Source organism: Odontesthes bonariensis, chromosome 22 (assembly GCF_027942865.1).
Source record: "Odontesthes bonariensis isolate fOdoBon6 chromosome 22, fOdoBon6.hap1, whole genome shotgun sequence".
In the NCBI taxonomy this organism is placed as follows: domain Eukaryota; kingdom Metazoa; phylum Chordata; class Actinopteri; order Atheriniformes; family Atherinopsidae; genus Odontesthes; species Odontesthes bonariensis.
This window is the reverse complement of record NC_134527.1, coordinates 11,677,228-11,705,039: the sequence shown is the minus strand read 5'-3', so window position 1 is coordinate 11,705,039 and position 27,812 is coordinate 11,677,228. Positions and strand designations below refer to the sequence as shown.

The 27,812-nt window shown below is 41.6% G+C and overlaps 3 protein-coding genes across 5 annotated transcripts; 2 read left to right on the top strand and 1 right to left on the bottom strand.

The window, feature by feature from the left end:
* The first annotated feature begins 1,804 nt into the window (after window positions 1–1,804).
* On the top strand, window positions 1,805–11,182 carry rcl1 (RNA terminal phosphate cyclase-like 1). The gene is made up of 9 exons (XM_075456174.1): window positions 1,805–2,016; window positions 2,484–2,555; window positions 3,435–3,610; window positions 4,069–4,143; window positions 4,264–4,388; window positions 4,750–4,875; window positions 5,456–5,612; window positions 10,079–10,182; window positions 11,012–11,182. Exons 1-9 carry the CDS (start codon window positions 1,887–1,889, stop codon window positions 11,163–11,165), a joined length of 1,119 nt encoding a protein of 372 aa, XP_075312289.1. The 5' UTR covers window positions 1,805–1,886; the 3' UTR covers window positions 11,166–11,182.
* Window positions 11,167–17,021, bottom strand: anxa3b (annexin A3b). 2 transcript variants are annotated; one of them, XM_075456173.1, is made up of 14 exons: window positions 16,998–17,021; window positions 15,279–15,313; window positions 15,120–15,167; window positions 14,771–14,858; window positions 14,485–14,579; window positions 14,283–14,396; window positions 13,884–13,974; window positions 13,685–13,764; window positions 13,199–13,255; window positions 12,725–12,818; window positions 12,215–12,310; window positions 12,056–12,114; window positions 11,692–11,814; window positions 11,167–11,504 (listed from the first exon to the last, which is right to left on the bottom strand). In XM_075456173.1, the coding sequence occupies exons 2-14, from the start codon at window positions 15,288–15,290 to the stop codon at window positions 11,445–11,447; spliced, it is 1,017 nt and encodes a 338-aa protein (XP_075312288.1). In that variant the 5' UTR covers window positions 15,291–15,313; window positions 16,998–17,021; the 3' UTR covers window positions 11,167–11,444. The 2 variants fall into 2 exon arrangements, with proteins under 2 accessions (XP_075312288.1, XP_075312287.1); XM_075456172.1 differs by lacking the exon at window positions 16,998–17,021 and adding an exon at window positions 15,654–15,769.
* Window positions 16,889–26,662, top strand: LOC142373099 (ER degradation-enhancing alpha-mannosidase-like protein 3). 2 transcript variants are annotated; one of them, XM_075456171.1, is made up of 20 exons: window positions 16,889–17,748; window positions 17,894–17,939; window positions 18,897–18,997; window positions 19,437–19,476; window positions 19,651–19,763; window positions 19,909–20,062; window positions 20,249–20,383; window positions 20,510–20,615; window positions 20,739–20,836; window positions 20,998–21,123; window positions 21,235–21,318; window positions 21,584–21,667; window positions 21,839–21,963; window positions 22,127–22,292; window positions 22,483–22,640; window positions 22,724–22,829; window positions 23,199–23,372; window positions 23,462–23,627; window positions 23,762–23,953; window positions 24,395–26,662. In XM_075456171.1, exons 1-20 carry the CDS (start codon window positions 17,585–17,587, stop codon window positions 24,661–24,663), a joined length of 2,607 nt encoding a protein of 868 aa, XP_075312286.1. In that variant the 5' UTR covers window positions 16,889–17,584; the 3' UTR covers window positions 24,664–26,662. The 2 variants fall into 2 exon arrangements, with proteins under 2 accessions (XP_075312286.1, XP_075312285.1); XM_075456170.1 differs by having other exon boundaries at window positions 16,890–17,748; window positions 24,392–26,662.
* Window positions 26,663–27,812: the final 1,150 nt, after the last annotated feature.

Genomic DNA, 27,812 nt, shown 5'->3' with positions numbered 1-27,812 from the left:
ACTTATGATAGGCTTTCGAAATATTTCCCTCCACTCATCCTTTGTCATTCGTTTGTGGTATGTGTTGGAGCTGCCTTACCGCCACCGAGTGGGGAAAGACAAAACAGAAAAGCCAGATATGTTCTTTCAGACATATTATTGATTTTCTTTTCTGTTTATCGCATCTTCCTCCTGCCTCCTCGCTGCAACATCCCTACACCACATTCCGTGTTGGCCCTGACTTTATATGATAATGGTTTTTTTTTGTGATTCTAAAGGATTTTAATAACTTGCTCATTTCCCCCAGTGCCAACAGGCAGGGGCCGAAATAAAGTTTCTCTTTCATTTTTTCTTATTCAATATACCAAAATAAAGATTTAATTGACCATATCCTCTTCGAATATTAAACCGACCTTATACTTGTCAGAGCTGAGATGCACTTACTGTGTCGTTTCACTGTTCAGAATAAACTGCAGGGCCAGTCATATTGCTAATATCTCTTTGGCTTATGATAAATTATCTGAAAAAAGAATAAAGTTTCTCTGATTCTATTCATCACAACTGCAACAATTGCAGTAAAGCACATGCCTCTTTCCAACAGCTGTACCACAGGACAAATAGCATCCTGTTGTTCTTTGAGTAGATTTTAGGGTTAAACAGAAGTTTGTGTTTTGCAAGCCATTCATTGGAATAGAGTATTGATTAAGTTATCCTGTGTGAAACATTGGTTTTGTTTTGATTAGAAACACAATGGTAGCCATCAGAGAATGTTAGTGGAGAGGGGCGTGAAACAGCAGATCTCTGTTCGTGTAATCTCTGGAAGATAGTGGAAGAATGCAAATTTGATCACATTTACATAGTTTCTTAAACCTAAATTAGGCTATTGAATATTTTACTTTAAATGTATTATTTCAGTTGTGCTGCCTGTTAGGCTGGATCCTATCCCAGCTGTAAGCCTATCCCATATATACATACATATCTTATATGTGTGTGTGTGTAGAAAATGTCTGTCATATACAGGGAGCTTACTTTGTTGTACTCTGTTACTTTGTATGTGGGTTTAATACGTGAAAAAAGCAACCGTATTCATTGCTTTTGATCTTTTTTACATGCAGTGAACATATCAGTTTAACATTTGGTTATGAAGATTATAGGTTTATCTTGCATTTTCTCTGTCACTTCAGGATAGTGTTTCTACTCACAAACTCAAGGATCGATCTCTAAAATTATATTTCGGTCCAGTCCTAATCATCATAACCAAATATTGATCATATCTGTCTGCTGGAAGTGTAAAAATCCCAACATCTAAACGCGAGGGCAATGCGAGAGCATCCCCCACAAGATGGCGCTAATGTCCCAGCATTTAAAAGGTGTGACGTAGCTTCACGTTCTCTGTTTTTCAGTCTGAACGGTGTTTGGGCAAGTTGCAATGAAACTTGCTTTTGAAATACTTTAATGGTAGCTACAACCATGAGTCCACCGTTGGGCCCAAACAGACGTTTACCATCAGTTATTATATTGACTAATCAAACTGCCTTTTGTGGGCAAAATTACTCATACTTAAATAAAATAAAAAACAAAGTTTGATGTTGTAGCGACAGAAATTTATTTAAATGCTCATGCAACACGTAACTGTGGCCTAACTCCGGTGCATAACTATTAAATGCTGCTTAATTCAAGTGGAACTGCTACCCCATATCCACTGGTGAATCTTTTCTGGTGAATAGTGGATGAGAAAGGGTGTGAACGAGTTGGCAACTGGAACCCAGGCTTGAATTCTTTCAGAAAAGAAGAAGAGGGCCTTTTTTTTACCCTCCTCCTTTGCCGTACTCGCGCCTCCCACCACCCGTCTTCCTGCACACAAACACACGTGGATCTTACTGACGCCAAGCACAAACAACAATAATATGGCAAGCCACGGACTGTCCTACGACGGTTGCAATTTCTTCAGGCAGCGGCTGGTTTTGTCCACACTCAGCGGGAAGCGGGTTAAAATAAAGAATATCCGGTCTAAGGACGACGACCCAGGGCTCCACGGTGAGTTGCAGCTTCACTTTGCATGTGGCGTCGCAGTTAGCTCAGCGGCTAACGGGCTAGCTGCTACGCAGTTGGGAGTGTGTTTAATCGCTGGGAGCCAGAGGTGGGAAAAGCATGGGGTGAGAGCGTAAGGGGAAGGTAAATATTGCCTCATGGTACCTCAGAGATTTGTGTCGTTTGTTGGCTTTTCAGAAGCTTCGAAAGTAACACTTGGTTTGGTATGTCTGTTTTACATTAGTTTACACACACTTGTCTTGGAATTTGTGTCCTGACACGCCTACACCAGATACATGAACACAATCTTATCGTATGATTTGATATATTCTAGTCTTGTACGTAAAGTATGCAAAGATTGCTCCAAAGTGCTTATTGATAAGCTTTAACCTATTTAAACCTAAGTTGCTGGAATGATGGTTGGTTTGTATCCGATGTGTCTAATTATTTTTTATTTTGGTCCTTTCCTTCAGATTTTGAAGCCAGCTTCATCAGACTCCTTGACAAAGTGACCAATGGCTCCAGGATAGAGATTAACCAAACAGGTAATTGTTGAAATTAGTAACCTGTAGTGTTGTTCAGTGTGGTTTATCAAGCAATATCTCATATCAGGATTAAAAAAAAAAAATAGGATTTAAAGTTGTTCGATGATTTCATATTCTATACGCATGTTTTCCAAAACGGGCTGTGTGAACTTTTACACTTTTTAGATGGTTCTCAGCTCTGGCACGCCTGATTTGGTCATCATCTGGCTTCTCCAAAACCTGCTGAGGACCTGATTCCCTCATTTTAAGCAGGGACATAAATGCAGAGTTGTAATAATCTAGTACCAGTATTGGGAAACGTTGTGAATGCTGACTTATTTAGAATTAATAAATGAGTAGAAGTGTTATGAGTCTGTGCACTTTAGTGTCATGGTTTCAACCTCTTGTCCCCCCCCCCATTCGGGTTATGGTCTACATGGAGCGTGAGAATCCTTGTCACTGAACTCTTTGTGTACGCGATTTATACATCTGGTCACGTGCGTGCTGTTCCTAATTTATCTCCATCGCAGCTCGTATGTTTAGCACAAGAGAATGCTCGGAGACCCAAATGAGGCGTTTGCATTCCACATTGTCCCAGTTTCTCTTTGGGTCCGGCTTCGTCAGAACGATGTCCCAGTTTCTGGAGGCTGAATGGGAAGTTTACACGTGCTACGTGTAGCCAAGGACTTCTGAAAATCCATCTGTCATTTAAGCCTTTTTTCAGATGTGCATTTGAACTGTGTATTGTAGACACAAGTTAAGATTTGTCACTGTAACATCTGTAACAATAAGCTTAGTGTGGATTTCATTGACTTGTAGTGCCGTGGAGATAATACTGTCAGTTGTAGCATCTGCTTATTACAGACTTACTCACCGTCTTCACATGACTTTGTTCACTAGGTACTGTATTATTCTACCAGCCTGGCTTGTTGTATGGAGGCTCTGTAGAACATGACTGCAGCACACAGCGATCGATCGGATACTACCTAGAGGCTCTGCTCATGCTGGCTCCTTTCATGAAGACTTCTCTTAAAGCAACACTCAGAGGAGTTACTAATGACCCTATTGACCCAACGGTAAGCACGGAAATACGAATGAATGAGTCTTACCCTAACTACTGGTTATTTCAGGCCTTTAATCAAAAAGGGTGGAGCAGAACCAGCCTGCTGAGAATAAACGTATTCACTTCAGGTTTATGTATGTGGACCCATCTGATGTATACAAGCTGGTTGAAAATACGAGGATAAGTTAGGGCCATTGATAAGTTCTTTTGAATGTTTTACATATAATTACAACATACTAGCTTCATACTGTGCAGCATCTTGCTGCAAGAGTGGATGATGTCGAAACCAGAAAGGTATGCATTGGAGAGAAATGTTGTCATGGAAACTGACCACCCTCTCTGTTTGTTGCTGTGATCAGAGCTCGTTAGTTGTGTAGGCTTTTGTCCTGTCTTTTGCAAAGTAGTGGACTTATTCCACTCTGTGCAGAAACAAAAGCTTGAGTAAGGATGTACCCACCCTCTGTCTCCCAGATCGACCTGCTGAAGTCCACCGCCCTCCCTATGATGAGGAAGTTTGGGATTGATGGAGATGGTTTCGATCTCAAGGTGAGAATGCCAGCGTTGACCAGCACAGTGTAAAGTGAAGTTTTGCAGGGGGAAATATTTACAGACAGGGCAGGCACATGAACACACCATCTTAGTCTCTCTTGGCTGCTTCTACCTCAGGTGGTGAAGAGAGGGATGGCACCTGGCGGAGGAGGAGAAGTGATCTTCACATGCCCTGTCCGCAGGACCATCAGGCCAGTCCAGCTGACTGATCCAGGCAAGATCAAAAGGATCAGAGGAGTAGCGTATCCTTCTCAGGCTTTATGTGCATATATGTTGTCCTCGCAATGCAGAAAGTCGATCCGTGCTGAAAATCCTTCTATTTTTGCTAATGATAAATCAAAGTAGAAAATCTGAGACTGTTACTCAGCATATAATTTCAGCTTCAGCGTTTTGAACGCAGTGGTGAGATGGTTTTACATTACAGGATACACCACAGCTGCTGGAGGCCTTCTTAATATTATTCCTGTTAATGAAAACAAAAAATATTGTTCCTAAAGTTGTTCTCCTTTCATCTAAAGTTTCTGTCATTCATTGACCTCGGTGATTTAACCTCAAACTCACAGGGAAATGGTGCTTTTGAAGTCCTTGACATTCTAAACTCAGATACTCCGTTCGAGTTTCTCCCCAAATGGCCAACAGGATTGTGGAGTCGGCTCGAGGTGTCCTCAACCAGTTCCTCCCAGACATCTACATCTATACAGACCACATGAAAGGAGTCAACTCTGGCAAGTGGGTATCTCTGCATACATCTGTTATGCTATGGTTTGGTTTAGGTATTTCGTAACATCGGCATCGACTGATATTGAGCTTGTTGACTGCAGGCAGCCTATCAGCAGATAAGGTGACATCAACTGATGGCTGTAGCCAATGTTTATCCAGCGTGTCCTGGTTGTGTCACATTTTTGTCCTGAACTGACATTTTTAAGTTTGTTTGACACACACAAAAAAAAAAAAGATTGGGACATGTAAGCACTGACAAGTCATTGAGTTACTAAATATTTAACAGGTTGTAAAGTCATTTGAAGCAAGATGGGCTTTTTTTTTTTTTTTTTTGGTTCCACAAATTATCTTTTTCTATTTGTTGTTTTGTTTAAAAAAATTTGTGCTCATCCAAAGACGGGGCCATGAAGGGCCTAAAGTTTTCCTTTCATTATGCACATTCCATTGTTTTCCTGGCATTAAAGGGAAAATCAAAACTATTGATATTGAGCTTGAACTTCACAATAGGCGCATCGCTGAAGTTCTGTAGATGTTTGGATCCCTAAACCTGCTGTCACGTAAGATGCTGACTCCATTTGTTTCACTGCAGGTCTCCAGGTTTTGGTCTGACGTTGGTGGCGGAGACACTGAACGGCTGCTTCCTTAGCGCAGAGATGTCGTCAATGCCGCAGGGGCAGGGAGACCCCGTGCTGCCGGAGGACCTCGGTAGAAATTGTGCCAAACAGCTTTTGGAAGAGGTTTATCGGGTAAGCGCCAAATTTACTCGCTTGTATGGCGTTGCACACACGCCCACTCAACTCTTTGGTTTTAAATCAAACCTGTGTGGCTCAGAAATCCTTACTGCAGTATTTTCTGACATGCTTGTTGGTCTTTTGTTGGTCTGATACTGCTGGCTACCATGGAGCGTCTTCATCGCCTTTGCTGATCTACAAAGTAAATGGCGTCCAGATTTACAGGCCTGTGGAACCATACTTTCATAATTCAGAAAGGCAAAGTTGTTATCTACCTTTACAGAGTTAAACGAATCAGACAACACTTCAAAGAAATTTGCCTGGGATGTAAATCAAACTAGGTTTCTTATTTCTGAGCATTGCTCTTTAAGTACCAGGAGGGAGCTATTTTTTTGGAGTAACTTTAAAAACCACCAAATTAAGCACTCTGTAAAAATTAGAAATAGAAAAACGTGCTTGTATTCCAATTAGAAAGCCACGGCTATAAAGCAGCTAACACATGCAGTTGCATTTACCAGTCCTGCGCAGTACGGCCAGACAGGGCAGCGTTGTTTACACATCAGGAAAGGCATGGGACCCATTTACTCATTTTAAAAGCTAGATATTAATATGTCTGACAGCCACTCAGCTGCAGATGTTTAGAGGTAAGATGTTTTCTTGTCTAGCCCTGTGATAGTCAGTGGGTCTACATTAATTTGATTATAGCTATAGTTGGATTATGCTCCTTATTTGAGCAAGGGTAATTATCCTTGGATATATGACAGTGAATGAATCGAATCATTGGCACAAAGCATGTCATACCCCGGTAAGATAGGTGGCGGTGTACCCGTTTCAACTATTGCTAATAGAGCCACTTCTGGTTGACCGCTTCACCACCACCAACAACAACAACAACAACAACAACAACAAACTCAGGCATTCCAGAAAGATGGCGAAAGAAGAGCAAGATGAAGCTACTTCCCTCTACACTTCGTTTGTGATGAGCTACTTATTGCACAAACATGATGCACAACGGCGCATTCTCCATCGTGTTGTTTGTTTCTTTCTGACGGCGGCGACACCAACAGTAACATCGTCTCCTTTGACTTCCGGGTCACAACCCCGGGAAAAAATCTCGAGCATGCGCAGAACGCAGAGTCCAATTCACCACGTGCTTCAGCGTCTACAAGCACGTTTAGTGTGACTTTCAACCGAGTTATCTCGGGGTCTTAATCCGACTGTGAGTAATCCGGTCCAATTTTTAGTCAAACTAAGATGTTTACATGAACTTAATAACTCAGTCTTGTTGTAATTTATCCATTAATCCGATTCTTTCAGTGCCATGTAACCCCACTGACCGTGATGCACAAGGCTGTGATACCTAAATGGACTACACTGAAGTTAAAGTTGCACCTCAGTTCTACCCGCTGTTCATTACTTACAGTGCTGCGATTCTGTATAGTCGAAGGCTAAGGCTTCAGACCTCGTTTCTTGCTCGTCTCACGGGGAGGGAAAAAAAATCTGAATTCTTTGGTAATACCTGACATAGACGAACACAACACTCATGCAACTACATTCACTGCCCTTGTTTACCCGCATTCCCTGCTAATGACCCTCGTCTGCAGATTGACTGAGAAACTGTTTGTTGGCAAAACCACAATGTGGAGAGCAGCTACAGGCTACTTCCATTTTGATTTTGACTGTTTTTTTTGGGCTGTGTTGAGATGGATTCTGTAGCTCTTTTGACAAAACTTACGTGGAGATTTAGTTTTCTTCTCTTTCAGCAGTGAATACTGAATAGATTTTTTTTTTTCCAAACGTCATAAGGAGTTTGACTAGATATTTTGCAGACACAACAAATGAACAAAATGTAAAGCACAGACTGTAAATCCCGACGACTCCTCTCATCTTTGTTTGTTTCACTTCACTTCAGCCTCAAAATGATTCAACATAAGATCCACATTGCAAGGAGTTCCAGTTTTACAAAAGCCCCATTTTCTGCCTCTGTGTCTTTGCACCCGTTCAGTGTGACTGTAGTAACTGTAAACAGACTCTCCTGGTGGTTACCGTACAGAGACACGGATGACCTGCCACTGTCGCACAGGTAAAATAAGCAACTTCAACAGAATAAGTACAATGCGGTTCAGTGTGCCTCCGCATGGCTCTGCCTCTCGGTCGTCTCTCATCGGAGCCATGTGAGTCCAGTTAGCTGGTCAGGGTAGTGCTGATTATCTCTGAAAGAGGAATATTGTTGATGCATCCTCTTAACTCCCGAGCAACAGAGTGCAGAGCTCATGTTTCTCTTTCTGCTTGGAGGGTGGTGAGTTCCGAAATGCTTTGTTGAATTTGTTGTGCATCTGCCTTTTTTAAAAGACTAAAGCTGCGAAACTGCGTTCAGATCCTCGAGCTAAGTCGGGGGAAACTCGGGATTTGAATAACTTGCTTATTCTAATTCACAACAGCCGTGGGAGAAATAACTGCAAGAACCAAGAGGGAGGAGGAGGGGGGGCTGCAGTGAAAGGGATGTGAAAAATGTGCTGGGATGGTTCTTTTTTTTTTTTTTTCTTAATCTTAGAAAAAAGGTGAACTTTGTTTGAATTACATTTGAGGGTAGCAAGGGTGCTCTGTGTGTGTCTGTTTGTTTTATGGTTAATCAGTACAGTTCTCTAGTAGTAAACCAACCATCGACATCTTGTTTTTCGGAAGCGTTGTCAACACACGGCAGAAGCTGACGTAAGTGGTGCACGCTTAATATTCTGAGCTCGTAGAGTGAGACAGGTATGATTTTAGATGCTGTTTGTTTTTCCAGTACAGGAAAATACTGTCTGTACAAAATGTTTTAATGTCAGTGCTTTTCAATCAACTAGAACTAAAAAATAACAAGGCGACTGGTTTTAAAGTTTGTACAGCAGTTCCAGTTATTGTGAATGAGTAATGATGTCAAATAGGGCCGTGGAAATGGACTTTAGGTTTTAACCTTTTGAACACCGCAAACCGCTATCTGTATTCTTTAACATTTTTTTGGCTGCTAAGAAAAGGGATTCCCTTTCACTCAGAGGATTTAAGGGACTTTTCCATTTGCCTTCGAGGTCTGCTGGTGGCTGCAGGCCTCTTGGGACATCTTAACCGTCTCCTGAAGTTAAAAAATGACTTTGTTGCTTTACATCTCACGGTTTGTACCAAAACAAAGTGGAAAAGCAGAGCGTGTTTAGGGAAAACTGAAGTAGTTTTGGCTTCTTGGATCCAGCTCAAAAAAGGTAGGGTTAAACACAATTTTTTATTTTTTTTTAAGCTGACAGCTGTGTTCAGTTTCTACCTCTTAGTGAACTCTTCAGTTTTTACTGGAGGCAAATTATTATTAACATATTCTGGGTTAAATGGTGAAAAGATTCCTAGAAATTGCAATTCCGTCAACAGCAGTGAGAACACGGGGAATAAACGGAAAAATAAATGGTAAAACATGTTTTGCCAGAATGCACGATAATACTATCAGCAAAATTTGTGTTGGAATTGTCATTTTCCTTAAGGTTGTGCAAGTTTAACCATGAGGTGTGTGTGTGTGTTATAAAGCTGACTGGAGTGTTGTAGAGGGAATGCAGTTAGCAAAACCACAGCTTCATCAACAATATAAACAGTCAACATAGTGTCACCATGGATTCACTGATATGATTAAGCAATTGAATCATAATTCTGCTGACAAGCTGTCAGGACGCCATGATACTGCATGACCGGGCCACACAAGTACTTTGTTATATTGAATGCACAACGCCAAAAAGGGATCTCCTTTAGTTGTGGCACTGTCTGAAGGTCATTGTAGAAGTCTTTCTAAAACTCAGCCATTTGTAGTTCGCTTAGTTTCTAAAATGCTCTCGGGTGTGTCTAGTTACACATAGTGTTCTTGACATGGGTTGGGAAATCGCACACGGCCTTTTGTGGAGTAATTACAGCGGCATGTGTTCAGTTGGATAGAGACTGGATCATCTGTCCTCTAAATGTTTCATATGTAGAAGAACTGTGACGCATTAGGCAAAGGGCTGGAGATTCAGAGAAAATCACAAAGCATTTTGGAGACGGGAGAGAAACATGAAAGGAAACGACTGCTAAAATAAATAGAGAACAATCTGGGTTTGTAAGAAAAGGGTGAATGCAAAACAGATGTCAACAAGCCACTGATGTGTGCGGCTCACTCTGCTTTCACTCTCATTTGAGGCGAACAGGTTTAAAATGTACAAAGTGAGCGATACTAACATTAAAGACCACTGTTAAATTATAAAAAGCTGTTTCTGAATGTTAAAGAGTTGCAAATCTTTGGGCACGTGTTTTTCCTTAATTTGTCTTATCAAGCACTCTACCCGAGATGGTCCGTCTGAGTTGGGTGGGTGGGGGATTCATTTCATTCTCAAAATCTCCACCTCTGTGACACACTTAGCTATTTTTTTTTTTTTTTTTTTTTTTTTTTTTTGCTGCTGGAAAACATGGCCCCTCTCCTTTCTCTGCTGTAGGGCGGCTGCGTGGATTCATCCAATCAGAGCCTGGCACTACTCTTGATGACCCTTGGCCAACAGGATGTATCAAAGGTTCTTCTCGGACCCCTCTCACCGTACACGTAAGCCAGTCATTCAACACTCGACTCTCAAAAAAAGGCCGTCCGACTGAATTTGACTAACTTCTCATTCATAAGCTGGCACATAAATTAAAAAATGTAAGACACTCTCAACTCTGCGTTTAGTTATTTATCTACTAGTTTTTTCTTTGGAAGCCGACATCATTCCAAAGTTCTTATGTGACTGTAGTGCAGGAAATTCTGACTAATAATAGTAAATGGATTCACATTAGCTTTTTTTTTTTTTTTTTTTTTAAACTTCCACAAAATTCGTCTTTACATGATCATGTCCCAGTGCACCAGTTGCAGAATGTCTGTGGTTTCAGAGTAAATGAGGTGCTCATGCAAATAAGTGAAAGTAAAAAAAAATATTAAAGTGAGCTTACAGTGATGCATTAGTTACTTGGGTTGAAAGAAATCTACATTATTTTAAATGCTAAATGTGTGAAGTTCTAAGAAGCTCAATTTCGGTTGAATTTACGTGTTCAGTAAACTTGATTTCAGAGCTCTTCCAAACTCGGTGAACGAGGAGTGAACTATGAACTGTCCATTTTCAGTTATCATGGTACCGGTGCTGTGTTCCTCTCGAGTACAGTACTATGATAACTGAAGATTGGCAGTGCCATCACGATGCACTCTTCCTCATACTCCGATTTCAGATTGTATTGTTTTAGAATACTTACAACTTTAAATAGGAGCACTTTCTGCTTATTTGTCTACATACTAGTTCTAGAAATTGAATGCAATGTGTAAATGAGTTAAGAGGACAGTTGGAATATTTATATGTAAAGTTAAATAACAAAAACTGATCTCTCTCTCACTGTCTCTCCAGGATTGAGTTCCTCAGACACATCCGAGATTTCTTCCAGATTATGTTCAAAATTGAGGTCCAGAAGCCTTTAGAAGACGAGAGGAAAGGTGGAGATAAAGTATTGATGACTTGCGTTGGAGTAGGATTCAGCAACATAAACAAAACTCTGAAATAAAGTCTTTTTTGTATAAATGCTTCGCTCTCATCTGGTTTATTTTTTCCACACCAATAAGTATAGACATTTTTAGTTAAAGTTAGGACAATAACGGCAAAAACACGCTTGTTAAAAAAGTAAATGCCATTGTGAACTTTACAGGACATTAGAATTCCACATTATAATAGATTTCTTTTTTAATGGGACCCATTCGGTGCAACAGTTCTGAAAAGGCCAGCGGCTTGTCGTGGTTCTACTCCGGAGAAAAGCGGCGCTTCACGTCACACTTGCTGGGAGGAGTTAGTTGTCTTTGCCACACAACTGCTTCAGGGTGTCACCGTAACTGCCCGACACTTCAGACTATGTAAAAATACGAGGAGCAAAAAGCAAGAAATCTGATTAGTTTGACATGTCATACAAAACCGAATGTATATCTATGTTGTTCATGCAACAGAATTCCTGCCCAGTGTACCAGACAATACTTTAAACTTCTGACAGTTCATGGGGGGTAACGGATCCTATTCAGTCCACTGGCTTGTGCACTGACCTCTAACTGCTCAAAGAGGGAAAGGCCAAAAAGCTTCTTGTACTCTGTCCTGATGTCCGACAAATCGATCTCTGAACGGCTTGCAATGATCCTGGTCAGTATGGACTCGGTGGTCCCTGCACCCTGGGAAAACAAGCAAATACACCAATTAACCAACGAACCAAACTAAAAAGAGGCCTGCAGTTTTAATCCGCTTTAGAGTCCAGCTTTGTCACTGACGTGGTACTCAAATGCAGCAACAAAACGTAGCTTAGCATGCCTTTCCACACCACTGGCGACCATTACAGTCTGCTGTGAAAAAAGGGACACAATGCAAGCAAACAATATGTGGATTTGGAAAGGTAGCCTTTTGTGTTCAACTTACCTTCATGCTCTTGAAAAGCCTCTCAGCCAGGTATGCAGGAACGTTCTTCACACACTTGACTAAACAGAAAAAAAAAAAAAAAAAAAAGAGTTCTGTTAAGTTGGTCTAAATAGAAATGGACTAGTCTGCGATGTAACGGTTTAGATGCAGATTTCATACCAACAGCCACCAGCAGTTTCTCCAAGTCTCCGGACATCTCGCTCTCAATGCTCTCCTGCAGAGTCTTCTTGCTAAGATTCTTGTACTCTATCAGAGCTGTAAATGTAAAAAACGATTTTATTTTTTATTTTTATGTTTAATTCCATGCCATTTCCATGGCAAAGTTTTGCTCCTTTGTCTTTATGGTCTCCAGCGGATTCATTTGATTTTGATGATCACCTGACTTTGGTTTCATCCGTTTGGTTTTCAGTGTCTTTAAATCTATCAAACTGAATCCCATGAAAGGCGTTACAGTCATCAGTAGTGCCAGGAGCAAGAATCCTTCTAAAATACTGACCTTCTAGCGCCATCTGCGCGTCAAGTTTTTTTTCCAATACATTGAATACTTATGACTACATACCTGCAAAATAAGATCCAGACCCGGTTGTGTTTAGTGATTCGCTGAAATGATTTCTTTATACATTGTGACGTGCAGAACAATAATAATTAACTCATCCGAGGTCAACCCACTTTGCCGAAGCTGGGGAATACTCCTGTGGCACAGTATGTCAACAAACTTCATCTCATCGGTTCCCCACTTCTTCTCTCCAGCTTCATACAACGCCTGTACGGAATAAACAGAAAGAGTAGCAGCTTTATATGCTGACCGGGTAGGTTAAGACCAAGAATTTGTCATGTTGAATGTGCACTGTGAGCAGGTTCAGACTTGTATCAGCTGGTTAAAAAAAAAAAACATTTGAAGAATTATAACTAAAGTCCTAAGAACTTGAAGCTTCTTCAGTTGTGACTGAAGAAGCCTTTCGGATGACATCTTCAAGATCCAAGAAAGAAGTCGAGCTTCCCTTATTCAAGCCCTTAGGATTACCATGACCTGGTAAAACCTCTACAATATGTTTGAAATGTCCGTTTACTGCTCTGTTGTTGTTGTTTTTTTCTAAATAAGTGCAGCAACAATAGTTCAAATCCCAAATATTGAGAGCAGACCTTAGCATCTGCTTTGGCTTTGGCATTATCCACATTGGTGCTGTCATCTCTCTTCCCCTGTGACGAGATAGAAAACAGTTTGTCATGCAATAAAAGAAGCAATGTTTGGCATTTGCCCAGAAATTAATTCAATATCCTCACAGATCCAAATGTAAGATGAACATCTCAACTTAATAATAGAGGACAAGTCTTCCAACGATTTTGTAGGAAACATTTTTCCTCAGCATTCAACTCTCTTATCAGATTAATTATCCTCTAATTCACTCATTTCTTTTTAAAGCTTAGATAATACTTCTAAATATGAAACCATTTTGCGGGGAATCTTCGGCATGTAGACTATTTGGATTCAAATAAAAGATGTGTGAACACTGCATTTTTCAGATATCTTAGGAGCGTTTGCTGCTTCCTGAATTTGCAGTTGCAGGTCTGGTTCTCATTTGTCGGGAATGGGAAAATCGCAGCATTTTTTCATTAGAATGTCGGTACCTCAGCCAAAATGAGCAGCGCTTCGCCATAATCTCCAGACACCTCGGACTTCAGGTCGTGAGTCAACAGTCTTCCCGTTTCTTGAAGGCAGGAGATACAGAATGTCAAAATGTGCTTGACATTACACAGCATGGAGAACATCTTTACAGCACCCTCAAGTCGCTCGATGAGCCATGCAGTGGCTTTGTGTTGAAGTTACCTTCCAGGTAAACATCCGACAAGGCCTTTATCTGCCCGTTGGATCTCGAAGCAAAGATTTCCGTCAGTGTACTCTCTGTTGTCCCGGGGCCCTGCATGTGGAAGGTTAAATTTACAAGTGAACCATAATATTATAAAGTGAAACAAGAATCTAGTTATGCCCTTAGCCGTTTGGTTTTGGAAGGAAATGCACTTATGATTTCTTGTGATTTGAAGTACTTTTGCCTACCTATGTGGAACACACTTATTGTAAGTCGCTTTGGATAAAAGTGTCTGCAAAATGACCGTAATGTAATGTAATGAATGAATTAAGGGCCGAAATTTCAGGCTACTAGACTACACTCATATTCATACGATTGGCACATACCATGTGTAGGGTAATTATTAATCAGAGTCTCACCTTCATGGCTTTGATGACTTCATGACAGTCGTAGACGGCGGGCGGTGTTATCAAGGCGACCAACAAGTCCTCGAAGTCCCCGTGAGTGTCGCCCTCAAGGTCAGCCACTAATGTCTAATGAAGGAGGAAAAGACACTCACATCGGTCTGCGTCTCTGTCCATGACAAAGCAAAAATAATGCTTGGCAAGTCTACTCGTATACCCTTCCCGTAGCTTTCTCATAAGCTCTGGCAATCAGCTGTCGCTGAGCGTTGCTCCTTTGGCTCAGCACCTCGATCAGCGTCTTCTCTGTCGTACCTGAGAGGAAGATGACCCCAAAACACTGCGCGTCATGCAGACTGACACTGAAACTGTAGTCACAGAGGTGCTCTTCTGCATAATGTTTCCTTTATGTCACACATTGGAGCATATTCAGTTGCATATTAGCAGTGTTTTACATGATGTACTGATATAGATTATACAGATAACACAGTAACTCATAGGCTTACCCAGCCCCTCTATGGCCGTCCTTAGTGCAGATACATCTTCTTCCACTTTGAAATCAGCCTTGTCTTTCACAGTTCCTCTGGTATTAGACTAGCAAAGAGTATTAATCAGCTCACTGTTTTTGCAATAATTATGATAAAAATAAGAAAAAAAGAAAGACAGATGATCATATTGTACATGTAAAACCACAACTCACTCCCACGTGTGCACGGCACATTATTTTCAATATTTCAGAAACTAAGTATTCCTTATTTGTTGGACACAAATGGTTATTAAACCATTAACAGTCATTGAGTGATACTGATCACATGATCACCGTCATCATCTCCGCTGACGTGTTGTCCAACTTACTGTCACGGTCAGTGAGGAGGGGGAGTCTAGGAGCAGATCCAGGTCATCCTGCAATACATAAACAGATATGCTTGATTTGCTTCAACTGTATTTTCTGACGGTTTAAGCACTTAATATCTTTAAAACCAAACTTCTAAGAGACAGTGTAGACCAACTCACCCAAACAGACATCGTTGTGGCAGTAAAGTTTTCAGCTGGAGAGGAGAGAAAGCATAATGTGTCAGTACACTCGTTCTGTACCATTTATTCCCTCCTGCTCGTGTTTGGGTTCCCTGCTTCATCTACTCATATCCTCGAAACCTCCTTCCATCGGACACGATTTCACGAACACATTTTATATCGGTGCACACAATCTTTCCCAGGTAAGACTCTTACAGTCCAGTCCAGTACACGTGAGCTCGAGCAGGAATTATTCTTCTTCCTTGTATTTTTTTTCGGGCCTGCAAAACTTAACGGAACGACGCACGGTGCGCGCCCCGAGAATAAAGTCGCGTACGTAAGATATAAGTGAGAATGTTTCATTTTTCCTCTTACCCCCAAGTGAAAGGACACGATTGATGTCGGAGGAAGAATTTCAAAAGCGAGACCAAGCCGCCACACCTACCAGAAAAGTTCGGAGGGCAACGCCCTTTTATTAGCTGTGGGAGGCTTGAATCACAAACCCCTCCTCACTTACAGTACCGCACTGCGTCCGAAAGACGCTGAAAAGGGGGGGGGGATTTAAACTATTCCCTGACTTTGTACGATAACTTCTCATTATAGACATTATCTGCTGTATATCTCAGCTTTTTTCTTCTAATGCCCACTCATCAGTAACCCCAAACCGAAGGAGTTACTGCTGAATGCAGCCCCACTGAAAGGTTGGTCCAAAGTCATGTTTGTTCTCAGGGCAGGTACAAGGGGATGAGTCAGAGAGGAGGAGGGAGGATGTTGAGAAACAGCTAACACTTATTTACGTCTTATCTCCTCATTTCATCACTGAAAGTGAGATGGCAAATTTTTGATGGCCGAACGCCTCTTCCCTCAGTCCCTAAACGGACATGGATCTAAATGCTACTCGTCATTACACGGCACGACAGGAGAAGCAACAAGATCCATCCCTGTGCATTAATAAGTGCCAAATAGTTGTCAAAGGAGCCCAAATAGCCAGACGTAAACAAACAAACGCAAAAAAAAAAGGGGAGGGATTGAACAACAGTGTCATCTTGTGGCAAACTGTTGGCATTGCAGACGAGAGGAGATTGTTTTCAGTGGGTATGGTCCTCTCGTTTTGGTTTTAATTGTCTTTGGCCCATCATTAATTAGAGTATGAGAGTCTTATTTCGAGAATGACGCAACGTCGACCACTATCTATTTTATTTTTACCTGTTCACTGATATTTGCATCACACCAGGTTAGTCAGATGCGACCATGAGAGATATGAACTATTATAAACAGACCTTAAAAGTACAAGTACTTGCAGTAATATTAAAAGTAGTATGAGATATAAACTCCACCTCAGCTGTGACCGCTGACTGTGCTCGTTACGCATGTGTGAGGAGTTGGTTAAAGAAAACCCTCACACTAGCTTGCAAGGAAGCTTGTCCCTGTCTGGATTTGAATAACTGTACAACTGACGGCCTCTAACCCCACAATGGATCACTCATCAAAACACTTATAGCATCATAGATACAATAATTAAAATAGTAGGAATATAAAGTAGTTAAAACGACAATGGGTAAGCTTTGGACCATCTTACGTGGCATGAAGCTTGCCTGAAAGACCAATGAAGGGCAGAAATAGTCCCGCTAAAGACAGCCCCCGCGGCACGGCAGCCGGGTAGCTTGTCTGTTCTTTGACAGCTCGGCACTTGACAGCTTACTTGGGGTGTCTATTTACCTGTATGATAGTCTCCTGTGTAAGCGGAGTATTGCTATTTAGTCCAGAATTAAGTTTTGTCCCAGCCGATCTTCTTTGCTTTGATAGTAAACTCGTTAGCTAACTCTCTAGCATTGCTGACGACGACCTGGCAGCAGCAGCGGGTTAGCAACAGGGATCCTCCCAGCACTGTGCTGTCGCTACATTGTTTTCCTATTCCGTCTGTTTGGTAACTAATTGATGGCTTCCTCATCTACTTGCAAGTGTGTTTCCTCCAGCTAGCTTCGGGGTCGGTCCTCTTTTGCTTTCCAAAGAAGCAAACGTTAACAGGCAACCGCTAAGCTGTAGCTTGCTTCCTCCATTGTTTACATGGAATGCGTTCAGCTGACTTGCTTTGTGGTCATGAAGGGGTCCTAACCTTACACGACGGGAGGAACAACAAGGAAGCATGGAAATTGGGAGGTAGCCAAAAAGGTGAAATTTCTCTACCAAAAATGTGGATGAGCTGGGCTCTTGAAGAGGACAGCTGTGCCAGCTGGACTGTTTGACTTTGTGTGGGCGTTGGACAAACAGCAGGAGATTACTTGTCCCTTTTAAAGTATAACCTTATGTATGACTACAAGAGGAGACTTGGTAATAGACTTGTTTGGAAACCGGGCCACTCTTCTGGCACCACGATGATGCTAAAGATTCTTCTGATCACCAGTTTCCTTGGCTGGGCAAGATGTCAAGAGAGCCAGAGCATGACACCAGAGGAGAAGACTGTTATCAGGTGAAAACCGTCTACATAGACCAGCCTGGTTCGTGGCTTTTGACTGCGTAACCACGATCACACCTGCAATATAATCAAAACTATTTGAAGTATCGCAGCACTTTTCAATTTGTTGATTTATATTTTTCCATTATTTATTTTGCAGGGAACAAATTATTGAAATGTTTGACCACGCGTATGGAAGTTACATGGTAAGGGGTCTTCATTCTGCCAGTATAGTTGTAAACACTGCATTTGTGTTCACCAGTTGCATCGCTCAACTTGGAAAGGAAACTCTTCCGTTTGATAAGCAGGTGTTGTGTCTGCTACTTGGCTCCAGCGGTCCCCATTTTGTACTTCTATTACAATACAAACTTCATTTTAGTCTTAAAAAGACTTTTGTAAAAAGAAGAGCAATTTATTAGCACTGATCACAGTAACACGTGAGTAAAAATGAGACTTCTCGCTGCCTTCTAAGTTGTATAGATCAAAACGGGGGCAGATACTACATAAATGATTCCTTAATTGTGGCTGTCTGTGCAAACCTGGCAAACTGGATGGTCTGGTGGATCTGATGATTGTTTCTTTGATTAGTGTTATTATCGGCCTTATTTTTCATCTGGTATAAAGGAAATATGTCTCAAGATGTGAATAATTTTGTAAAGAAAGCCAGCAGCAATAACAATACGCAATGACAGCATATAATGACTGATATGGGGGGGTTCTGCATCAATATAATATAATTTCCATAATTTCAAGATGTATCACTGCTGTGCTGTTTGGCTTTTCAACCAAATCCATGACATTAATCTCCTCAGCTGCTCATCAAAATGGGGTAGCTTGAATATAAGAAGTCGAATGCCGTTCAATGGCATCACTAATTCCACTCAGTTGCCATTAGACGATTGTATAAGGAGGGGGACACGACGAGATGAAAAGACTGAGGGAGAGCCGAATAAAGCCTAACTTTTGAAACCTGATATGATGATGGAAAGTTTTCCATCTTTGTTAGCTTCATCGAGCTCTTTTTTCCCTTTTTTTTTCTTTTTCTTTTTTTACAGATGACTGACTTTTAACAGTGTATGATTATTGCAGTCGATTCAAGTAAAGGCAGCCAAATGATTACACAATGAACGTGGAAGGCCTAATTTCAGCTGTTCCTTTTGCAGAAAAATGCCTATCCAGCAGATGAACTGATGCCTCTGAGCTGCAGAGGGAGGGTGCGTGGACAAGAGCCGAACAGAGGGGACATAGACGACTCCTTGGGGAAGTAAGTTCCTCTTAAATTGACATCTGTAGCCTTGGAACATCCAGTGAGGTGTTACAGTCACAGCAGTGAAGTTCCTTGGAGCAGACACGCTATTGATTTTACTCAGTTTATGTCAAGTAATCATTGTTTGCGACGCCGCTCCAGACGATTGGCCTGCCATGGAGGAGATGCCCTGATTTTTCATACGTACTTGAATTGGATCCATGTCAATAAAATCTACAGGAAGACAATAACTCTCAAACTCACAGCACAGTGGCCCCATTTATGTACCAGAAAGTGGAACAATGTCATTTTAATGCTAATTCAACTGATCTGACATCAGACAGTACGTGGTTTACTTTAGATAAGAAATGGAGCAGTGGAAAAGTGGGGCACGTGCTCCACTGTGCCATTCCAGCTCTCACGTGTCATGCCATTTGTTAAATTTCTTTTTCTGTAGGTTTTCTCTCACTCTGATCGACTCCCTCGATACCCTGGTGGTGAGTACAGACTTTTTTTCTGTTTACTCAGGCGAGAGAAGTTTTCTTAACTTTGTCTTTGAGCATTTTATCTCACTTGATTTTTTTTTTTTGTCTTTTGGCACTAGTTTATTGATTTTTTTTAATTTTTTTTATTTGTTGGTGTTTGTGCGTGTGTTTGGACGATGCAAACAGGTGCTGAACAAGCTCGATGAGTTTGAGGATGCAGTGAGGAAGGCTGTGAGGGACGTCCGCTTTGACAATGACGTGGTGGTGTCGGTGTTTGAGACAAACATCAGAGTTTTAGGGTATGAAACTTGTTTGACATGAATTTGCTTTTATTTTATTCAGTTATCTTTATGCTGTTATTAAATCTCACATTATAGCAAAGTCTTACAGGGGTACAACTTTTGGGATTTGAAAAAAATAAAAATAAAATGCATATCTTTGCAGTGGGCTTTTGGGGGGGCACGTTATGGCTGACCTGCTGCGGCATCGTGGGGAGAGGATGCAGTGGTATCGAGATGAACTCCTACAAATGGCCATAGAGCTGGGCCATCGATTACTTCCTGCCTTCAACACCACAAGTGGCCTTCCCTACCCTAAGGTACTCTCTGTTGTATTGTTATATTTCACAGGTCATATTTTAGATGTAGTTTAGGCAGTTGGAGCCATCAGCTTGCTGTTTTATCTTATCACAAATGGCCCTCACCTCTTAATTTTACAAAGCAGCTTAGATCATTTTGAGCTGAATTGAATGGTAAGACTCAGTTTTTCATTTTTGGTTTATCAGGTGAATCTGCGGTATGGCGTCCTGAACCCACTTTCACGCACAGGCACTGAATCAGACACCTGCACGGCATGTGCAGGGACAATGATCCTGGAGTTTGCTGCCCTCAGCAGATTCTCTGGAAAGTCTGTGTTTGAGGTATTACCTTCCTCTAATTTGAGTTCTTTTTAATGTTTGCTTTGTTTCTTAGAATGCAGTATATGTGGGATTACTGAGTAATATGATTAGCTGGTTGCAACTGTAATTGTTTTGTTTTTTTTGCAGGAACATGCAAGAAAGGCTCTGGACGTCCTCTGGGAGAGGAGACAAAGAGGAAGCGACTTGGTCGGGACAGTCATTAATATCCACAATGGAGAATGGGTCAGGAGAGGTGAGACAATTCCAGCACTTAACATGCATTCGTAAAACTGGTTCCCCATCTGTGGTCACACGAATGGTTACGGTGATATGATATTATTGTAGTTTTAACGCATTCTTCCTTGTGTGTTCGCAGAAAGTGGAGTTGGTGCTGGGATCGACTCATACTATGAGTATCTCATGAAGGCCTACATTCTTCTGGGAGACAACGTTTTTCTGGAGCGCTTCAACATTGTATGTCTTCCATCGGTTAACTTTATCCCAGCGTTTGACCTGGCTGTATTGTGCCCCCTGCTGCACACACCGTGTCATCATGTTTACGCTGCAGGCTCTTAGGGTCAATGCCATTTTTCACTGATTGCTGATGCAGTTTTCTTTTGGTCTGCCTGTAACAGCACTACAGTGCCATCATGAAGTACATCAGTCAGCCTCCCCTGCTGCTCAACGTGCACATGCACAACCCCACTGTGAGCGTGCGGAGCTGGATGGACTCTCTTCTGGCATTCTTCCCTGGATTACAGGTCTAAAGAGGCTCTCCATTAATTACATTTACTGCACTTAATCAGTAGCAGAAGGCGTCCAAGCTGTTGTACTTCTTTTTCCAAAGTGAAGTTTTTTTTTTGCCCATGTAGGTTTTGAGAGGAGATCTGAAACCAGCCATTGAAACGCATGAGATGCTTTACCAAGTGACTAAACAGCACAAGTTTCTTCCAGAGGTAATCTATACCTGCTCCTCTCTGGTGTATGTAATGCCATATAGCAGACACATATCAAACATTTCTAACGGTCAAGGATGATAATATTTGTAGTTAGTTATAGAGTTTGTCTTCGAGATGTGTGGGGCGAGGCAATTTTACAGATTACAGGGGGTAAAAAGAAAGTGAGGCGAGAAACAACGCATGCGCATTCCACCCTCATTCACCAGTGTCGCGACGAGTGTCACTAACTTTCATCTTATGGTCTCAATTAATCTCCTCGCAGGCTTTTACTACAGAGTTCAGAGTTCATTGGGGCCAACACTTACTGAGACCAGAGTTTGCAGAAAGCACCTACTACCTCTACAAGGTAACGAGAGAAATCTTACTGTACAAGTATATTCAGAAAGTGAAACTGTCATAAGTGAGCAGACTAAAGTGCTCCACTCTTGTAAAAAAAAAAAAAAAAAAAAAGAAAAGAAGTATCCTGAACATGTATTTTTTAAGATATTGGGTTGAGATTATACTTTGCTCTGTTTAGGCCACTGGTGACCCATACTACCTCAGAGTGGGACAATCCATAGTGGAAAAGCTCAATGCCTACGCCAGGGTGCCTTGCGGGTTTGCTGCTGTGCAGGACGTCCGCACAGGGATGCATGAGGACAGGTACTATGTGAGACAAACATTGTTCCAAACACTACTGAACTGAAGCCCCTGTAACACATGGACTACACTGGTGCTTTCTGTAACATTCTGAGACAGGATACTGATTAAGTTGGACTTGGTGACATATCTGTATCACCTTCAACGCGTCTTTGTGTATTTACAGGATGGACTCATTCTTTCTGGCAGAGATGTTTAAATACCTGTACTTGCTGTTTTCGGAGAAGAGCCAGCTGCCAATAGATATCGATGAGTACATCTTCACCACGGAGGCTCACCTCCTGCCCGTCTCCCTGTCCACCACTCGGGCACCTTGTCAAGGCAATACCACCGTAAGAGCTCTCACTTCATCACAAACCTGGCTGATCTTCTCTGATTTATTCAAGCTTACGTGTTCTTCGCATGCAGTGCCCCATTTCAGTCAATGTGAACTCTTAAACAGCATGTTATTGTTTAGTACAGTTACAGAAAAAGGAGCATGGAAACATTCGGTGTGTTATTTCATTTTTTTTGTGTCTTCAGAGGACTGCTCCTGTTTCTCAAGATGAAGATCTGTTCACACACTCCTGTCCCAGCGCAGAGACATTGTTCCCCAACAACCCCTCATTTGCCAAAACCATAAGGGACGGCCACAAGTACCTCACTGGGGTGGGACGAGCCTTCCACCCTCTGCCCGTCAGGTGTGGCCACTTCCAAGTGACTTGTCTGATTTCTCTTCTGTAATTGCTTTTGATTTTAAATCTAGGGGGTTTCCTCTTTACAGGGAAATTGAACTACCGCTCCACGATAGTGGCTTGGAACCGGTGGAGTTCTTGAAAAGCATGGGTATCTCCCTCACTCCTCTGACTGAGATCAGTGGAAATCAGAAGGTACAGTTTTGGTTATTTCTACGTAGATCACGTTAACTTGAGAGCTGCATGAGAACCGTGCTTCTTGTCTCGATACATGTTGAGACATTGTTTCCTCCAGTTTCTAAATTTTTTCTTTTTTTTTAAAGTAGCTCCAAACGAGTTTTACGTGTTGGGTTAGGGTTTAGTGAATGGGGGAAGAAAAAAAAGTAAAGCATAACCTCCTTTAGGTTCGTAAATCTAAATAAAAATTAGGGCACGTTAATGTATGTACTCCTTTTAAATGAAAAACCCAAATTTCAAGGTCCAAGATGATACTTGCCAACATCGGAACCTAGCGAGTTCACAGTGGTTGCTTACAGTCCGTTTTCTGAATATTGATCACTGCAGGAGCACAAAGCAGTGTACCGGGTAAGGCTTGTGGCTGAGGTAAGCCAGACACCAGAAGAGCAGGTGGTGGTGCCGCTTGTTGTTCAGCTCATATCACCCCCATTTCTCGGAAGGACAGTCCTCACTGCGGGACCCGCTAAGTTTGGAATGGACCTCACCAAGCAGGAGCATGGGGTGAGATAAAAAGAGGTTTACGGTCTTCTTTTTTTCCATGTAAACCTACTGTAGTTTCACAGCATAAAGCATAGACTCCTGTGTTACAGGTTAAAGGCAGCATAGTGAAAGCTTCCCCTTACACAGCATGCGGGCCAGTAGACAATGCTGCGGAGCTGAAAGGCCGCGTTGCTCTGGCACTACGCGGCGACTGCATGTTTGCTGAAAAAGCTCGCTGGCTGCAACAAGCAGGAGCAATAGGAGTCATCTTCGTAGGTGAGGACGACATGAACTGAACCACAATTGTATTTATTTCCCCTTACTTCTCATTGGTTATGAATAGCTACCAAACACTGAAGTCTGGACCTCGCTGAAACTAAATCGTTTCCGACCATCCTGTTGTTTCACAGACCACCGTGAGGGAAGTAATTGTGAGGAAACTCCCCTCTTCCAGATGGTCGGAGATGGCGACTCCACTGAAGACATCACCTTGCCTTTGGTCTTCCTGTTCAGTCGTGAGGGCGCTGTGCTGACAGCCGCCCTGGAAGAACACCTGAATGTGGATGTGCTGCTGCTGCCCAAGGAGAGGCAGCTTGGACACGGTGAGGACGAGGGGAAGGAAGCTTAAAGAATAACTCAAGTGATATAATATATTTTTGCTGCTGTCAACAAAAAGTACCCAAAGTACTGTGTTTCAGTACTCTTTGATCTCAACGGTCTGCCTTAGAGTCAGACGGTCTGTTTATTTCAGTTATATATTCTTTGTTAATAGCATGGAAAGAAATATGAAATATCCACCTGATTATCTTGTAGATGCGTTAACTGTTACTTAAAGGACACTGAACAAGGTGAGATCATCATTCAGTGGATTGACCCGATGCTTCATGACATCTGCCCTGAAACTGGGAAGTGATCTATCACTGATTTTAATCCTTAATGCTTTTTGTGTCCCAGGGTTTCACTTTCCTCAGGTGCATGTCCCCTCTTGGTTCTTCTATCATTTACATGTTTCACTGTCTGTTTTCATTGTCCAAATAAAGCAGAAAAACCTGTCAGCATGAACATAAAGTTCCGCCTGACAGAGGAGGGGGAGCTGGAGCCAGAAGCATCTCGAGGGCCCACCCTGGAGTTTGTCCTGGAGAATGAAGAGGTGTTTCTCAAAGAAGAGAGGGAAGGAGAGGTCAATGGGAAACAGGAGTCGCAGCAACAGCAGGTCTGCACACAAGCAGCAGAGAATGATAGAACTGAACCATGTTCAGCAGACTCCTATAAAACCCCAAAGTCTAACATCGGACCAGACGCAAGTCCTTGACCACTGCGGATCTCAAAGCAGCCAGGTGTCCCAACGCTGGTTCCTTATCAGTTTCTGAGTAGCATGTGCCTCGGAGCCCCCACACTGCCCGACTGTTAATGGAGCCCTAACTGAGACAGCCTGCATGTTTACAGCTGATGGAGGAGAGTCAAGGATAGTCAAAGCCCCTCTCACATCCTGTCTTGACTGTGAAACCGAAAGATGGCTCCTTATTTATGAAACAGTCATTGGAGATTCTGATCTTTGTTTATAACCTCCTGAGACCAAACTAGGAGGTCAAAGGCCAAAAGCTGTTGATTAGGAAACATAGTTTGTCATCACTTCAACTCAAAGCTAACCTAACCCTGGCTTGCTGTGTTGCAGGCTTATGATGATGATGATATTGCTAATTGACCAGAATTAGAAGTGATCTCACTTTAGAGGAAAGCCTAAATAAGGCAGCGGAAATGTACTTGGTTTAATTTTTGAGAAACACAAGGTTGTTCTCAATCTGGATTGCACCTTTTTACTTAAACAAGTACTGTTTAAATATTCAGCAGAGGTGAGTGGAGCATTACTTGGCCAGTAGGGGGCAACTTCTCCGTGACAAAATGTTGGTGGATGAAGAAGATGAACTGGGGGATCATTTGAAAAGCTGATTTTGTACTCGTAAGAAACTTCAGGGAATTTCAAGAATGAATGCAGTTTGCAAGTTTGACCCGTTTGAACAAATGTTTGTGTGTGTGTGCTCTGCATTTTTTTTTTTTTTTTTTGCTATAATATGAGCATTTGAGTGTGTGTGTGTGTGTGTGTGCAAGGACTTAAATAACTACAATACCCAAAAATGCACCTCAGTAAAAGCCTTTTTGAAATAAATAAATAAATCAGACAAAACCCCACCATACAAGAAATAAGTGAAATAAAGCTGAGGATTGGCCATCATTAACATTTAGAAATTTTGAATTGATTTTTAGGTTACGTGCTGCTTTCTCGTCGTATGAATAACAGGGTAGTTAATTGTAATTAATCTCACTGTCTTAAAATTAAACCGGGCAACTTCAGCTGACGGAGGTCCGGTTTCTTTTGTGTGCAACATCCACTATTTGTAGTCCCAGCTGTTGCTATGCACTTTGACATAGCGGTATGAGCGTTCATGGCACAGACACGACCGTTAAGCCTCTTCCTTACGTTTGTTTGTGTTTTTTGCTGCTGAATGCCAGCAATAATCTACTTCTTAATTTTACTCTTGGATTGGGATGCATTTTTATTTTTTATTTTTTTATCCACCTTTTAAATGAGACACAATTTATCCAAAGTTTCAGATCAGTATAAAGTGGATAAGTTTGAAGTTTTCTGTGGTGCGGCGAAGGTTTTGCATCATCTTAAAAGCGGAAACCTGTGGTGTGGTTTTGGATGCAGCTTGGTTTCACATTTTGGGTCAAGAGTAAAATACAACTGTTATAATGTTGTCTCTCACACAGGCCACACAGGCAAAACCATTTCTCTAGCATTAATGTGTAATTACTTCATGCAGTAGTTTAAAAAAAAAAAAGACATTGCTCTTTTATCATATAGTTCCTATTTACTGTCTTTATCCTTCCAAATAAATCTTTGCCCTTTTTTTTTTTTTCTTCTTCTTCTTCTGTCGCATGAGGAAATGAGAGCCTGAGTTGGTGTGGGAAAAGCTCTTGCCAGGACAGGTTTTCTTTCATATCTGAACAGTGAATTTCCTGCTGCTGCTGAGCTAACTCTTAAGTCTTAATCCAAGACGTTTATTATGTTGTTGAGCCTTAGCTTTAGGCTTTGCCAACCTGTATACCTCAGGACTGTGTATGATACTGTCGGTGCGGAAAAATGGACCATGGAGAAGAAACTGAGAGTTCTTTTTATTGTTTTGCATTCTATTTATTAACCTGTTCAGCTGTTGTCTGACTTCTTTGCTGGTTGGCTCAAAAAGTGCCAAAAGTGATGCGTATGTGCCGGTCCGGTTAATAAATTCAAACTCACAATTTCCACCTCATTCCATGTTTTATTTCTGTATCAGAGACTTTGTTTTGCCTTGTTTTTATCCTAGTAGCAGTCATGGCTGTTTGGCAAACCTATACCCGTTCCATTTTTTCGGTAAGGACGTATTTTGGTAGCATTTGGAAAAGAATTCCAAAGCTGGTTTGTCTCATAATTTTAAACTGATGCTGACATTGTTAACTAATCCGTTGCCAGCAAATAATAAAAAAAAAAATAGATTTATGAAACTTGAAAGAACGTGAAAATGCAGGAGTAAGCAAGGCCTTGTAGCATTTTATTAAAACTTTATTGGATGTCACTTTGTTTTTGTTTTTTTTCTTCTTCTTTGTTAGATTTTTTTTTTTTTTGTCTTATAAAAGTTGTTTCCCCTTCAAGATGATATCATCTTCCTTATAAAGATCAAAACCGCAGTTGTTTTTCCGTCAGATATTCAGGGCTGATGACATGACGCTCATGTCAGTGCGACCGGAAGTTGTGTGTTGAAGTACAAAGGAAATTTTGCAGTCTTTGTGACGAGAGCATGAGACAGACCTTGCAAGGTTTTTTGTGCCAGATTGGAGCAGCCACCACAGACGAGCACAATGACAGAGTGATGACTCGTGACATTATCAATGACTGCGGCAATGCTGATGAGAGAAATGACAAAGCTCGCCTACAAAAATTTGAAATGACTCAAAAGTTTTCTGAGGTTTTTTTCCTCACATTTCCTCATAAAAAAAAAAGTCAGACTGTGCCTTTTTTCTCAAACACATTAACAATCAGAGGCTGTAGATACGCTCCACTTTTCAGAGTGAGATTTATCTGCAGCTCTTCTTATGAAATGATAAGAACAATTAAGTTTGACAAATTTGGTAACAATGTCTGTCAAATAGTTGAAATCGCATTTAACAGCAGTCCCAGGTAGAAGGAAGACGGTAATTATGTATTTCTTTTGACATGTTTATTTGTTTTCACTTCAAATTTAGAGCCTTTTCCTTCCTTTAAGGAAAGTTGGAAGGAAAAGTACATTCACTTAAAGTGATACTCCGGAGTAGATTCAACCTGGGGTCATTTGAACCGTGATATCCAGAGCCAAGTAGCCCACCCAAAGTTTTTCCGATATTGGCTGAACATCAGCTGAGTTACTGAGTTATCCCGAATAGCTT

What these genes read in the sequence shown, in the direction of transcription:
- rcl1 (XM_075456174.1), top strand. Translation starts at nt 1,887, where the DNA reads ATGGCAAGCCACGGACTGTCCTACGACGGTTGCAATTTCTTCAGGCAG. An exon ending in GATAGAGATTAACCAAACAG is followed by an intron (nt 2,556 to 3,434) that starts GTAATTGTTGAA and finishes TTTGTTCACTAG; the next exon opens with GTACTGTATTATTCTACCAG. An exon ending in GAGATGGTTTCGATCTCAAG is followed by an intron (nt 4,144 to 4,263) that starts GTGAGAATGCCA and finishes CTTCTACCTCAG; the next exon opens with GTGGTGAAGAGAGGGATGGC.
- anxa3b (XM_075456173.1), bottom strand. An exon ending in AAGCCAAAGCAGATGCTAAG is followed by an intron (nt 12,819 to 13,198) that starts GTCTGCTCTCAA and finishes TATTCCGTACAG; the next exon opens with GCGTTGTATGAAGCTGGAGA. An exon ending in CCCTCTTTGAGCAGTTAGAG is followed by an intron (nt 11,505 to 11,691) that starts GTCAGTGCACAA and finishes ATTTTTACATAG; the next exon opens with TCTGAAGTGTCGGGCAGTTA.
- LOC142373099 (XM_075456170.1), top strand. Translation starts at nt 17,585, where the DNA reads ATGTATGACTACAAGAGGAGACTTGGTAATAGACTTGTTTGGAAACCG. An exon ending in GTGGCCTTCCCTACCCTAAG is followed by an intron (nt 20,063 to 20,248) that starts GTACTCTCTGTT and finishes TTGGTTTATCAG; the next exon opens with GTGAATCTGCGGTATGGCGT. An exon ending in CATTCTTCCCTGGATTACAG is followed by an intron (nt 21,124 to 21,234) that starts GTCTAAAGAGGC and finishes TTGCCCATGTAG; the next exon opens with GTTTTGAGAGGAGATCTGAA.